The sequence below is a fragment of the Nansenia antarctica genome (assembly GCF_963989245.1).
Source record: "Nansenia antarctica genome assembly, chromosome: 5".
Lineage (NCBI taxonomy): Eukaryota > Metazoa > Chordata > Actinopteri > Argentiniformes > Microstomatidae > Nansenia > Nansenia antarctica.
The window spans coordinates 34,982,316-34,998,019 of NC_137690.1; the positions used below are offsets into that span (position 1 = coordinate 34,982,316).

At 42.0% G+C, this 15,704-nt stretch overlaps 1 protein-coding gene across 1 annotated transcript in view; it reads left to right on the forward strand.

The window, feature by feature from the left end:
• The window catches only part of cfap157 (cilia and flagella associated protein 157), a gene marked incomplete at both ends in the record, with an annotated part of 11,164 nt that extends 8,060 nt beyond the window's left edge, over positions 1-3,104 (forward strand). Inside the window, 4 exons of the mRNA XM_080531584.1 lie at positions 400-565; positions 867-997; positions 2,514-2,651; positions 2,951-3,104. Coding sequence (XP_080387710.1) covers positions 400-565; positions 867-997; positions 2,514-2,651; positions 2,951-3,104 — 589 coding nt within the window. The remainder of the gene's footprint in view (positions 1-399; positions 566-866; positions 998-2,513; positions 2,652-2,950) is intronic.
• Positions 3,105-15,704: the final 12,600 nt, after the last annotated feature.

Genomic DNA, 15,704 nt, shown 5'->3' on the forward strand with positions numbered 1-15,704 from the left:
AAGTCAGTCTTACATTAGTCACTCATAGGCTAGCTTTATGCAACAGTAACATTTTAGAGTCTATAGCAAGACTGACTTAAAGTGAGGTCTAAGTCTAAGACTTGGTCTATGTTTATTAAAGTGAGATCTAAGTCTAAGACTGGGTCTATCTTTATTAAAGTGAGATCTAAGTCTAAGACTGGGTCTATCTTTATTAAAGTGAGATCTAAGCCTAGACTGGGTCTATTTTTATTAAAGTGAGATCTAAGTCTAAGACCGGGTCTATCTTTATTAAAGTGAGATCTAACTCTAAGACTGGGTCTATCCTTATTAAAGTGAGATCTAAGTCTAAGACTGGGTCTATCCTTATTAAAGTGAGATCTAAGTCTAAGACTGGGTCTATCTTCATGGTGTGTACAGGGAAGAGCATGCCTTAGTGCTGGAGCTGTCAGGTACCAGAGGCGCCGACGCCGACAGGCTGAGGAGAGACCTGGAGGAAGAGAGAGATGTGAGAGGACAGCTGGAGGCCATCCTGCAGGAGGCTGCCTTTGCTCTAAGACAGGCCCTGGAGGTATCACAATCACAAGTATCTTTATTGCCGAGTATATTTGCACATACAGGAAATTGACTTGGTGAGGTTGGTGTAAAAAAAGCAACTGTGTATAACCCCAAATAATTCAAAAGACATACATACATAGAGAAAGGTAGCTTCAAAATCTGTGGGATAAAAACTGTATTGGTGTTAAGAGATACATTTTCATTGATTCCTTCGTTCTTCTTCGCACTGTAACACTGAGTTGTGTTATTAACATTAGGTTTGAAGGGGCTGTTTTAGTGGTTACAAATGCAACTTAACCTCCAGTAGCACTTGGGGCCTCATTCCCCAGGACTCTGAGGTGAAGACTATGGTCCGGAGGAACCAGATGCTGCAGACGCTGATGGCTGCCCTTGGCACTTCATACGTCATCCCTGAGAGAGATTCTCTTCCTGAACTCAAGACAGGGCCTGGCGCAGAGAGGTACTCTAGTCACTACAGCATTCCTACCTACTGTAATGTAATAATAATCATAATAATAATAATAATAATAATAATAATAATAATAATAATGCATTTTATTTATAGGCGCCTTTCAGAGCACTCAAGGACACCTTACAGAGCATCATTTAAAAACAAGCAACAGATTCAAACAGGTTCAAACAGTGATTCAAACAAACAAAAACAAACAAAACAAGACAAAACAAAAGACTTAAAAACAACCATCAATTAAAAATACGCCAGTTTAAAAAGGTGGGTTTTCAGGCAGGATTTGATGGTGGAAAGAGAATCAGTGTTGCGGATGTCTTGTGGGAGAGAGTTCCGGAGAGGGGGGGCAGAGTGACTGAAGGCTCTAGACCCCATAGTGGTCAGGCGGAGAGAAGGTATAGTGAGTTGAAAGGCAGAAGGTATAGTGAGTTGAAGGTCAGAAGGTATAGTGAGTTGAAAGGCAGAAGGCATAGTGAGTTGAAAGGCAGAAGGCATAGTGAGTTGAAAGGCAGAAGGTATAGTGAGTTGAAAGGCAGAAGGTATAGTGAGTTGAAAGGCAGAAGGTATAGTGAGTTGAAGGTCAGAAGGTATAGTGAGTTGAAAGGCAGAAGGTATAGTGAGTTGAAAGGCAGAAGGTATAGTGAGTTGAAATGCAGAAGGTATAGTGAGTTGAAAGGCAGTGGAGGATCTGAGAGTGCGAGAGGGAGTGTAGGTGTGAAGGAGTTCAGAGAGATATTGGGGTGCAAGATTGTGAAGGGCCTTGAAAGTGAGGAGCCGAATTTTGAAGTCGAACCTGAGTGATATGATCTATGGAAGGAGTTCTGGTTATAATACGGGCGGCTGAGTTTTGGACCAGTTGGAGCTTACGCAGACTTGTGAGGAAGACCAGAGAGGATGGAGTTGCAATAATCAATACGGGATGTGACGAGGGCGTGGACGAGAATAGCGGTTGGGTGTGAGTGACGGGCGGAGACGGTTAATATTGTGGATGTGGAAGTAGGCAGACCGAGTAAAGGAGAGAAAATATCTTCAAAAGATAGAGTGCTGTTGAGGATGACACCCAGACTCTTAACTAATGACATTCCTACCTACTGTAATGTAATGGCATTCCTACCTACTGTAATGTAATGGCATTCCTACCTACTGTAATGTAATGGCATTCCTACCTACTGTAATGTTATTACATTCCTACCTATTGTAATGTTATTACATTCCTACCTATTGTAATGTTATTACATTCCTACCTACTGTAATGTAATGACATTCCTACCTACTGTAATGTTATTACATTCCTACCTACTGTAATGTAATGACATTCCTACCTACTGTAATGTTATTACATTCCTACCTATTGTAATGTTATTACATTCCTACCTATTGTAATGTTATTACATTCCTACCTATTGTAATGTTATTACATTCCTACCTATTGTAATATTATTACATTCCTACCTATTGTAATGTAATGAGAACACTTATGCACTTTTTTTTGTACCACACCTCTCTGCAGATCTGGACCAGTCAAGGCCTTTCCCACTTCAAGTGGGAATGTTTCCCACCTCAAGACCCGATACCTGGGTGTCCCACGGCGAACACACAATGACAGCAGCATACTGTCCAAGATGGGACCCCTCTCTCAGCTGCACAGGTGATTTATCTGCATACTGTGTGCTGCTATTTTAATTCCTGTTAAAAATCCACATTGAATAGAGGCACTTGCCTCAGTGTATGTGTTTGTTCAATGTCGTAGTTCACAGCGGATATCAAAACCAGACAATCATTAGTTTTGTAGCTTATTCAAAGTGTAACTGTAATGTAAACTGTAACGGTACTTTAACCAGATTTTTGATTGGGCCATACATTCACTAAATCAAAGGGCCATTGGTTTCATGCGTCAGACTTCAAAATCATCGGTGATTTTGTGACCATAGCTCCTTTGTTCTTCAGGAAACCACCCCCCCAGAAGAAGAGCAGCCTCTCCAAGCTGCCTGACCCAGACAGCCTAGCCCGTCTGCAGGTGGACCCTGTCAGACCCATCCTGCCCTCCCCCAGCAGATCCTCTCCGACCAGAGGCAGCTCCACTAAGCCCATCCTCAGATAGACAGGGCTGGCACTGGGCATAGGACCTCTCTGCTGCTCTCACCCAGTTTATCTATAGATTTCCACAAGGAAATACATTTTGATACCACTGCTTGATACTTCTTTGGCTTGGAGTGTTATTATCAGCACGGTTTTGTTTTCAGCCTCTAGGTGGCAGCAACAACTTACTTTCAAACACCAGAGGATCGCTGCTCCTCCCAGCATATTAGGGAACGCTGTCAAACTTCATTTAAAGAGGAGAATACATGGCAAATGGTATTGGTAAGTTTTAGTAGGTTTTAGGTATATGAGGAGAAATTAGCACAGAATTACTCAGGCTTTTTATTTTTTATTTTTTACTCCTTATAAAGACCATTACGTTGATCAAGAAATGATTAACCATGCACATTTAATCACAAGGTTTATAATCAGACATGAACTAGATTCTCTACTGCTTGATTTGAGCTGTAAAGATGCTCATTTATTTATTTTCATTTTTGCCTGTTCAACTTCACTTCACTTCATCAATAACGTGTGTCACCTCATTTCCTTGGAGACTTTTGATTACAATACCATACTAACAATATCAATACTAGTACTACTAGTACTACTACTACGACTACTACTACTACAACTACGACTACTACGACTACTACAACTATGACTACTACTACTACTAATAATAATATACTGTTCATACTAGGGAGTATAGACCTTCAATAAGCAGACATGAATGGCCTAATTAGTGTTTGATGGTCTTTTCTCTTTCTCTTTACACGTTCTATTAAAGTATCCTCAATAGATAGGCTGTGTTTGAAATTGTTAGACTATGTTACTCAATGTAGATTTATCATGTGAAAACACTGGGTTACATATTCTCCATGGCATTTAGAGACTGCATCTCAATATGAATAATGGTACAGAAATGGCATGATCGAGCAGGCATCCAGATTTCAATTATGTTTATTCATCAACATATAAGATGAGTTCCTAATGTTCTCCCTCTCAGAACTCTTTGTCATAATCCCTCTCTGACGGATGCAATGACATGTTGGCAGTGACACTGAGAGCCTGGGTGATGTGAGACAATAGCACCTGTTTTCAGACAACATCATCCACAGTTTTGTAATATTAGCATACAGTGCCCTATAGTTTTCCAATTTGCGAGTGTTCCCTCAATGTGATTATTTGATGCTGTTTTGATGCTATTTTCACATACCAAATATTTGTCATTACTATCCAGTATGCCGGTGTCCACATGTAGTTGTGTATATGTATCTGTTAGTCTGGGTTGAAATGAGCTCAATAACTGATGCTTTCCTCACTGCCTCATTTTCTGGACTTCTCCTTTGATGATCCATGAAAACACATCAAGGCAAAGTCTCCTCTTACCAGCAAGATGTATCACCTGTCTCTGTGCAGTCATTCCCAAGGGATGTTACTTGTCTTCACAACCCCTCAAAGTAAAGAAGTATCTCTTTAAGTGGGCCACTGAGATTCTGGGCCCAGTTGTTCAAAACGTTTAATCTGGATCAGAATGATCCCGGTTATTTTTTGCTATCCAGGATCAGATGGAGCTGGGTGATTTCCCCTATACTACTCAAAATCAGCCAGATGATCTTGGATAGAAAAAAAAGAATCAGGATCATTCTGATCCAGATTAAACGTTTTTGAACGACTGGGCCCTGAGGATCCACTGTGTGGTTTCCCCTGGTAAAGCCACCATTCTGTCCATGGTTCTGGGCTATTCAAACGGATCACGTCATGCGTGAACCTGGCAGTGAAATGGTAAACACATTAACAAATATAAACACATATATATTTGGAGGTGCAACTGGAGCAAAAAGAAAGCAGACTGCTAAACTGGTCCAACAGACAGACAGACCCTTTATTCCTGTGAAAGGCCATCAAAACCATCAGAAGCTTGTTATCTAACATTTCAGTGTTTTTGAAGTGCTGCCTCTTTGGGGAAAGAGTGGAACGGACACTGGTGGCGTGGACATCTATAGATGGATGAAAGCTGCTGTCAGGAGACTGAAGCTCTGGCATTGACGTCAAGTAAATGTGATTCATAGGTTATGCATATCTTTTTTGGGGGTAAAGTATGCTTCAAAGTATATATGAGTTCATATTGACGAATACTTCAATGGTCCATTGTTTCAGAATAGGTAGAGGTTGAATTGATCGGGTATCTCTCCTAAAAAGCACCAATGTCCTTACTCTGCAGCTAAGCTGTTGTGTGGGTATCCTTTATCGGAGCTGCAGTTTCTCATGACCTTGAATGCCCATGAAGCGCTGTAGAGCTGTTCTGAACATGCAGCAGTTCATCAAATATTTACACCCAGATCTAATTCAGGACTTCATGTGTTGTTTTTTCATTCCTTGGCCTCAGGGTCTCTGTCCCCCGGATGAGGGTTGAGTGAAATAAAAGAAACAAGTCTGTATGAGTGTCTCCTGCTTGTTTCAGAGGAAAACATGGATAAAAAGAAATGTCTGGAAGAGTGTTATTTCATTGGCATTTTATTAGCAGTTGAGTCATCACACAAGGTTCTGAGGTTCAAATCATAGATAGTCAATGCAGAAATGTTCCTTTCAATTCGGTCTATTCTTCCAGTCGTCATAGAATCTGCTGTTATTTCTCACGTGAAGTGCAAGCAGGGCCGGCCCTAGGACTTTTGTGACGGGGTTGGCTCCCACACACGTTTTGTCGGGGGGTTGGAGTTTTCGATTGATGGGCGTTTTTGATAGATGGGTGTTTAATCGACAAGGGGAGGCATAAAAAAATGTCATCAATCCACACACAATACCCCATAATGACAAAGTGAAAACAAGTTTTTAGAAATTTCTCCAAATTCATTAAAATTGAAACACAGAAATACTTCATGTGCATAAAATTTGCTAAAATAGTGACAAAAATGTCATCAACAAATCACTCAGTAAGTTGAATTGAGTCTTGATGCAAGGATAATAGTTAATGTAATTTTGGAATCAATATCTTTGTTTTTATAGGGCCTCTGATTTGCATAGGAATCAATTACACACTGTGTAGATTAGGATGTCACTACCAACTCAGCAAAGTGTATAATATTCTCTTGATCCTGACAAACTCCTCAGTCCCTACCAGTGACAACTATACCCATGACTTGATGCAGCTCCACTATTCTTCACACCAGAGATGGTGCAGAAATTGGGAGCATCAAAGTTTTTTTTGGGCCACTTGCTTATAGACCAATTTTGTAGAGTGACTGAGATTATGTTGTCCCATCGGCTGTGCTTGTTCCTCTCCACCATTCAACTCTGTAGATGTTTGTCTCCCCAGGCCTCAGGGTCACATTCCTGAACAGTTTTGTTCCTCTCCATTTGCTCAATTTATAATGACAACCTGATCCACATTAATTCCTATGCAAATCAGAGACCCTATAAAAACAAAGATATTGTTTCCAAAATGACATTAAGGCTGGGTTGCACCAACCTGGTTTAAAATGTAAACCGGTTTAAATCAAGGTTTATCTACTAATCCTGTTGCACCAAACTTTAATCCTAGCTTAAACCTAGTTTAAACCCAGTTTAATTGAATCCTGGTTTAAATCTAAGCCTCTGCTAATCCAGGTTTAAACCTGGTTTAAACCTGGTTTAAATCAAGTCTGTTGCACCAGTAATTTTAAACCTAGTTTAAACCTGGATTAGCAATTATATTTAAACCACCCCTGGAGGAGGTTTATGTTAGGTTTATTTCAGTTTTAATGACAACATGGCTGCATATCTTCGCTGGATGAGAATAAAGGAAAGGGTTTCTCGCAGGAAAATTCAAGACAGATTAAACCCAATTGAATTGTATTACATTTTAATTTTAATAATAATTGTATTGTGATATCATTTTATAGTGATATTAAGTGAATAATTCAATTGTGAGTTTTCCCAATGGTATAGCTTTACACAATACTGTTTACTGTGATATACCTCAATGGGAAGGTTGCACCAGCTATCAAGCATGGAAGTGAGAGGAACTCTCAAACGCCCTCCAGCATGTCTACTATCTACATGGATTGTACAGTATTCAGAACCATCTTCAAACCAATATGAATAATGAATACACCAACCAAATAATGTGATTGATTTAGCTGTTCATATTATAGGGTCTGATATCTATTTCATATGCAATGTCCTGTCCTTTTTACACATACTCAGTATTTTGTTTCCCTCAAAAGTAACACTGCATTGAACCTGAGATTTACTAATTCATATTACACCTCTTGGAAGAGGAAAGGGAAAGAAAAAAAAACATAGACAAGGGTACAGTTATATTTTGTGTACCCTTGTAAATGGAAAATTGTCAGTGCGAAATAGCGCTAATGGTACAGGGTAGAGTGGTAACAAAACTGCTCCGTGTTTTATTTTAGATTCAATGCATGACATCCTTGAGCCATGGTGACAGAATCAATCAAGTTTATTGTTACAACCCATTATACAAGTATCTTTTTGGAGTTCACTAGACTAGTCCACAGTGTGCAGAATTGTCAGCAGAGTGTCAAAGGTATATAATAATATACCATGCCATCTACCGCATCGCGCAAGCCTACCACCCGGCAATCACTCGCAAAAAGCTCCGCTAGCACCATCGGTGGTCGGTGAAAAGCCGACGTGGCCATGCAGCACGACCACTGCAGCCCCAGAGCTCACAAAATGCGGCTGATATTCTGTCGGCGCCTATCAGCATTCATTAAAAATCCTCCAATACAATAAACATTTTTATCTGTGTGTGTGTGTGTAAAACTCACTGTTAAAATACATAGGGGGAGAACGCGGGGCGCCGGTCATTGCAAGTCTATGCCAGGACGAATACTTTTCGCTTACACGTGAGCTGTAGCACCGCTCCAATTGGCTGTCTCTATTTCTTGGCCAGGGCGCACAAATGTGCGTCCTCCTGAATCTCCGGTTGTATTGCAGACAATGCATTATGCTGAGGACTTCCAACTTCCGGTTTTCCGGACTTCGGGCTTCCGGAGTATTTTAAATGAACATTCGTAATGTCTGTCTCTGATGTTCATGGTCAATTAAATCAGCCTATTTTGTGCAACTAATAATGTTCCCGCTAATGGGTTAACCAAGCAGCCTCGCACCTAACGTGCAAGCACCTATCTTCGAACTATTCATAGCAATATGCGCGGGGCAAGGCGGAGGTACGGGTAAACACGGCTCATGTTCTGTCATCAAAGGTAAGAGTTGGTTTTCTTTAACTCAGCTGATGCATTACCTTGCTGTTGTTTACCGAATGCTCCATCTGACTGTCACACTGTGATTGTACTTGTGTAAACAGTAACACAGACGGGGTGAATTTCATGAATGAAAGTGAAAGTTCTTTCACAAGACGCCGTTATTTGTGTTACAGACATGGTCTGGTTGTGTTACAGACATGGTCTGGTTGTGTTTCTGACATGGTCTGGTTGTGTTTCTGACATGGTCTGGTTGTGTTTCTGACATGGTCTGGTTGTGTTTCTGACATGGTCTGGTTGTGTTACAGACATGGTGTGGTTGTGTTTCTGACATGGTCTGGTTGTGTTACAGACATGGTCTGGTTGTGTTTCTGACATGGTCTGGTTGTGTTACAGACATGGTCTGGTTGTGTTTCTGACATGGTCTGGTTGTGTTTCTGACATGGTCTGGTTGTGTTTCTGACATGGTCTGGTTGTGTTTCTGACATGGTCTGGTTGTGTTACAGACATGGTCTGGTTGTGTTTCTGACATGGTCTGGTTGTGTTACAGACATGGTCTGGTTGTGTTTCTGACATGGTCTGGTTGTGTTACAGACATGGTCTGGTTGTGTTTCTGACATGGTCTGGTTGTGTTTCTGACATGGTCTGGTTGTGTTTCTGACATGGTCTGGTTGTGTTTCTGACATGGTCTGGTTGTGTTACAGACATGGTCTGGTTGAGTTTCTGACATGGTCTGGTTGTGTTTCTGACATGGTCTGGTTGTGTTTCTGACATGGTCTGGTTGTGTTTCTGACATGGTCTGGTTGTGTTACAGACATGGTCTGGTTGTGTTTCTGACATGGTCTGGTTGTGTTTCTGACATGGTCTGGTTGTGTTTATGACATGGTCTGGTTGTGTTTCTGACATGGTCTGGTTGTGATACATCATTGAATGTGTTGACCACCATCACTCTCCATCATCATCCATCATGTGTCTATGAAATAGATAGTACTGTACTACTGACTGCAGCATTCATCTCTACTCATTGATGTAGCCATGTCACACAGACACATAGTACACATATTCATCTGCTACCTTTATTAACCTGAGTGTAGCTGTGAGGCCTGTACTAGCCTTGTTGACTAGACTTCCTCCTTGTCTGACACTGGGTATTGGACCGTACCGACGTCCATAGACCGGTCACTCTTCCACCTCAGTGTCTGTAGTTGACAGGGTAACTTCTCCATGGCCCACACGGTCCTTTTAAGGGTGAAAGTTGAAATTATACAATGGTTGTAACGCCAGTGCGTGTTTTATGCGCGTGCACGCGCAAAAAAATTGTGCACGCGAAAAAAAAATCGAAAGAGGACCCCCCCGCCACACCCAACATTTTTTGCACCAGCCGCCACTGGTGGTCGTGCTGCACGGTCACGTCGGCTTTTCACCGACCACTGATGGTGCTAGCGGAGTTTTTTGCAAGTGATTGCGGGTGGTAGGCTTGCGCGATGCGGTAGATGGCATGTATATTATTATACTTTTGATACTTTGCTGACAATTCTGCACACTGTGGACTTGTGAACTCCAAAAAGATAGGCCTACTTGTATGTAGGATGTGTGTATTGCATTCCGATGTGTGTATTGCATTTGAATGTGGCACGATCCGCCCTCCATAGATCTGATCGTCTCGTACCCTGCAATTGAAATGCGCGCATTTGGCTACCTTCCCCGCACAGCTCTGACAGTCGTGTGTATGTGTGCGTGTGTGTGTGTGTGTGTGTGTGTGTGTGTGTGTGTGTGTGTGTGTGTGTGTGTGTGTGTGTGTGTGTGTGTGAGTGCGACCAAAAGCGAGTGTTGTTGGCCCCGTGCAATCCACGCTACTGGATAGTGTAAAAACCCGGATTGCTAGTGTGAGTACGAAGTCCGCCGGTGAAGCTCTACCTCTTCATTCCCTCATCAAGAAGTGAAAACTCTGTAAGTATTCGCTATAGTTGCAAATAAGGATGATTTGATGATAGCCTGTCCTGCACGGCTGGTCAGCGGTTTAGCGTGTTGCTGTTCAGCAACTTGTCGTGACGGTGAGCCTGGAGCCGCATGTTCTCCGCTCCATGCTGTTGGATGGACGAATCGATGCATACTTTATGCTTTTGTTAGATGTTTTATCTATACTTGGGTGTTTGTATGTGGTATTGCAGTCATTGACGGGCTCTTCAAAAGTGAGAGTATCGTGCCAGTACAGTTTTGTGACCTTCGATGTTGTCTCGAGGCTTTACGATAATGGTCTCCGTTTACAGTGTTCTCAAGATGATAACCCCCCCGTTATTAAACAGTCAATAACTGTGCTGCCTCCATATAGGGGAATATTGTGGGTGTGTCGTGCAATATTCTGGGAGTTTATTTGGTTTGCACAATCTCAGCACTTGCAGAACCTGAAAAGCCGTCCTCTGGTGTTGCTGTCTCAGGTCGGCTGGTGTACAGGACTGTGTGCAGGACTGCAGAGAGCAGTGCCGCTGTGGCAGGTGTAAATAGAAACTGTACCCGATCCTAATTTCCCCCAGTGCATCCCAGGACTGGCTAAAGTGTTGACTGGCTTGTAAATGGGGGATCAAGTGTGTGTCACATCTTATTTTCAATTAGTGTTATGAGTCTTGCGAGAATATCTAAATGTTTTCTTAACCATGGTTTAAATGTTGCATGGACACTAAACAGTGACAATGTACTGAGGAGACAGTTCTTACCTTACCTGACTTCACTCCTCTGCTCTCATGGTCAGGGTTAGCCTTGAATGCACCCCAAATTCCACATTGTTCCAGTTTTCCATGCCCAAGGCTGTACTACTCAGAAGGGGTTGTTTTGGAATGAACTAACTGAAACCATATCTGCCTTAGCTCAGTGATGGAGAAGTAAAATAGAAGCAGACGTAAAATCATATCTCTCAGTTGAAGTAGAAGTGAAATAGAAGTAGAAGTAAAATCCTATCTCTCAGTTGCAACTTGCAAGGTGTAATAATTCTGAATTAATTTTATCGCTGCAACCTTCCACTTACACACACACACCAAGGACGTTTCTGAAATGCCAGTATAAAACACACAATTCCAGCTTGACGATGCAGTAAGCTGATTGTAAAGTTCTTCTAGAATGTGTTCACTTCTAAATGTGTGATTCGGAGCCTACAGATGGATCTGTGTGGATCAGTGATTAGAAAACCTGTGTCTGTTAGTGTCGGTGCTCTAACTGAGAGCAGATGTTTGAAGTAAAGCTATGAACCGGGAGCAGGTTATTATTACCCTGCTCGCTCCCATCAGCCGACCCATCCCTCTTGTCTCATTTCAAGTCCGTCCCCCCCTTCTCCACCCTTCTCCAACACGCTCAGGCAGGACAGCCTGAAGAGGAGCCTGAGGAGCCTCGTTGAGAAAACACTGACATTGACAGAAATGAATCTGGTCTTTTAGCCTTGACTGTGTAAGAAGTAAAGTAGGAGCAGGAGCCTATCCCCTGTTTCAGTAGCGTGAGGTGGCTTGATGTACGAGTACACCCCCTGGACATGACGCTGGGATGTCGCAGGGTCTTACCCCCCCCAATCCAACCCCCCCCCAATCCAACCCTTAATGCTGAGTGCCAAGCAGGGAGGCATCGGGTACCATTTTTATAGTCATTGATACGACTCGGCTGGGGATCGAACTCACGACCTCCCGACCTCAGGACACTCTAACCGCAAGGCTGCTGAACTGGTGCTGTCTGTAAACGAGGCACAGCTTTATCCAAAAACCGCAGTCTTTAATGGCCTCAAGCTTTTTGTCCACCTCAACCAGTTTGATTGTGTTTTGAAAACAGCGGAGCGCGGGGAGACGGGACGCCTGCACCTGTGTTGCTTTCGCGCGCAGTGTACAGTAGAGCTAGCTACCGCCGCCACAGCCTTTACCAGTCCCCAGCCGGAGTTCCATTGGGAAGGCTTGTCCCTGGTTTGTCTTTAGCCTCAGTGCTGTCTCAGCGGCAGGTTTTGGAGCCGCTGCAGAGATGAATTGTCACACCTGAAAGGTGAATCCTTTCCCCAGCTCCAGGTATGACTTTGTTTTGCTCCTTTTTTGGATGTCTCTCCACATGTTTCCAGTGCAGTGCTGCTCGTGGAAACTGTTGAGATGCATGCAGCATTTTCAGCCAGAGTGGAAGAGATCTGTGAGGATCGGAAGCTTTTCTTAAAAGACAGTTTTAACCTCACTGAAGTCTCCTGGTGTTTCTGAACGGCCGTTGGCACATGTATGCACTCCTTGTTTCCATCTCTGTTCTCCTGGCTCTCCCAGGGAGGAGGGGGAGGCTGGGGCTCCTGGCTGGGGCTGCTAGCCTGTTGGCCTGGCCTGTCTCTGTGTGTATGTGTGTGTGTGTGTATGTGTGTGTGTGTGTGTGTGTGTGTGTGTCTCTCTCTCTCTCTCTCTCTCTCTCTCTCTCTCTCTCTTTCTCTCTGTCTACTGTGTATCTATCTCTCTCTGTCTCTCTCTCTGTCTGTCTGTCTGTCTGTCTCTCTCTGTCTCTCTGTCTGTCTCTCTCTGTCTCTCTCTCTGTCTCTCTCCCCTCGTCTCTCTCTCAGGGTTCTGTATTTCTCTCTCTCCCTCTCTCTCTATCTGTATCTATCTGTGTTTCTCTCTATATATATCTGTATCTCTATCAGTTCCTCTCTCTCTCTGTATCTCTGTATTTCTCTCTCTTTCTCTCTCTCTCTCTCTCTCTCTCTCTCTCTCTCTATCCATCTCTCTCTCTCTGTATCTATCTGTATCTGTATCTGTATCTGTTTCTCTCTCCCTCTCTCTCTATCTGTATCTATCTGTATTTCTCTCTCTCCCTCTCTCTCTATCTGTATCTATCTGTGTTTCTCTCTATATATGTATCTCTATCAGTTCCTCTCTCTCTCTCTGTATCTCTGTATTTCTCTCTCTTTCTCTCTCTCTCTCTATCCATCTCTCTCTCTGTATCTATCTGTATCTTTATCTCTATCTGTTTCTCTCTCCCTCTCTCTCTATCTGTATCTATCTGTATTTCTCTCTTTCTCTCTCTCTCTATCTGTATTTCTCTCTTTCTCTCCCTATATCTGTATCTGTATCTGTATCTATCTCTCTCTATCTGTATCTCTCTCTCTCTATCTGTATTTCTCTCTCTCTCTATCTGTCTGTATCTATCTGTTTCTCTCTCTCTCTATCTGTATTTCTCTCTCCCTCTCTCTGTATTTCTCTCTCTCTCTGTATCTATCTGTATCTCTATCTGTTTCTCTCCCTCTATCTATCTGTATTTCTCTCTCTCCCTCTCTCTATCTGTATCTCTATCTGTTTCTCTCTCTCTATCTGTATTTCTCTCTCTCTATCTCTCTATCTCTCTATCTGTATCTGTATCTATCTGGATCTCTATCTGTTTCTCTCTCTATCTGTATTTCTCTCTCCCTCTCTCTACACAGTAAATCTTGCAGTGTTAAAGTAACACTTAAAGAGTTAAATTTAACACTATTCCGGAGTGTATATGGTCCTACTCCAAATTGGATTTAAACTGACTCTTTCCCTAGTGTTAAAGTTTTAGAGTTAAATTAACTCTAAATAGAGTAAAAAAGTAACACTGGTGTACACTGTTTTGTGTTGTTTAAACGTAACACTACAGGTTAATGAGCTCTGTGGAGTGTTAATATCACTCCCAGTAGTGTTGATAATTCACTCTTCTGTGATAACAAATCAACTCTGATTGAGTTAAATTCCTATGCTCATTAACACTGCATTGAGTTATTAAACGTTAACACTGGAGGGTCAGTTGACTCAGATAAGTGTTGATTTTACACACTGCTGTGTTGATAATTTACTCTCTTACAGTGAAAAACCAACTCTGATAGAGTAGAATTTTAACATCAATTAACACTGCATGGTGTCAAAGAAACTTGCCACTATTTGTTAAATAAAATCTGTGTGGTGTTATTTTTACACTTACCGGTAATTTAAAAGTCTAATTACAAATGTTCCATGAAGTGAGTAAAAATGACAACTTAACACAAATTAATGCATTCAACAACTTTATTTTCAGCTCCCAACCATGTGAGCCCAAAATATGAAAAGATGGAGATTATACCATCATATACAAATTCACCTCAAATGCACTGTGGGGGACATGGCGCATTCTAGCCTGCAGGTAGAGCTAAGCTTTAGTGGAGTGGAGATGATGGGATGATTGGCAGCAGGTGTCGCCAGTCAAACCATCATCCACATGACTATTTCACCTGTGTGTTTGTCCCTCTTGGCAGGGAATGAGACAGAGGAATCCGGAGAGCAGGCAGAGGAACGATTGCTCGTTCCTCTGCCTGCTCTCCGGATTCCTCTGTCTCATTCCCTGCCAAGAGGGACAAACACACACAGGTGAAATAGTCATGTGGCAACGTAGAGCCGAAAGGGCGAAACACCGGGCGCTAAGAAATGTGTTCACACTGGATGTAGCTGTGTGTTTGGTACTTTTTCTGGTTTTAGGAAACATTTAAACACTAAACACACTGATAATTTTTACCAACAGGTTGACACTGATGTTCCTTTAAGCAGTGTAGAAGAGGGGGTGACAGATGGTCTAGTTGAGACGTCGACATCTTTTCTTTTAAGAAAGTCCAATAAGAGCACCATAGATATATGTGCCACTGCTGTCGCACAACTCAAAGCAGGTGGATTAAGTCAGTCTAGTGTAAATAGTTTTGTGTCATCCATGGAAGAAGTCTTTTTTGATATTCATAGTCAGGCTAAAGATGCAGCTTTACAGTGCGTATCCTCACAGGACACAGATAGTAAAGAAAAAATAGAACAATCCTTTAAAAAATTTGGAAAACCCATTCACACCTTTAAATTCTGAAGCTAAAAGAAACAAACACTTAAAAGAAAAATGGGGAAGTGTTGTACCTGTACTTGAAAAGGTGCTTGGCACAAGATTTGACAGTAGAAGAAACAGAACTACAAGAACATATGACCAGGTTATTGTAACTGATAAGTTTGCATATGTTCCCATTTTGGAAACACTTAAGAACATTTTTCAAAATCCAGAACTTGCAGACATGTTCAAGCCCAGGCACATTCACAAGGAAGGTGTGTATGCAGATTTAAGAGATGCCACCTATTTGAAAGAAAGTCCCCTATTTTCTGTAGAAAAAGATGCCTTGCAGATTCAGCTGTTTTATCACGACTTTGAAACGGCAAATCCCTTGGGCTCTAAAAAGGGCTTACATAAATTAGGTGCTATATATTTTACATTAAGAAATTTCCCCCCAATCTTTAATTCCTCTTTGATTAATATTAAATTGTGTGCTCTTTTCCATGTGCAGGACATCAAGCGTTATGGGTTTAATTCCATACTTGAGCCCCTTGTCCATGATCTTAAAATACTGGAAAGAGAGGGACTTCAAATTCCCATGTTTAAACACGTGATTC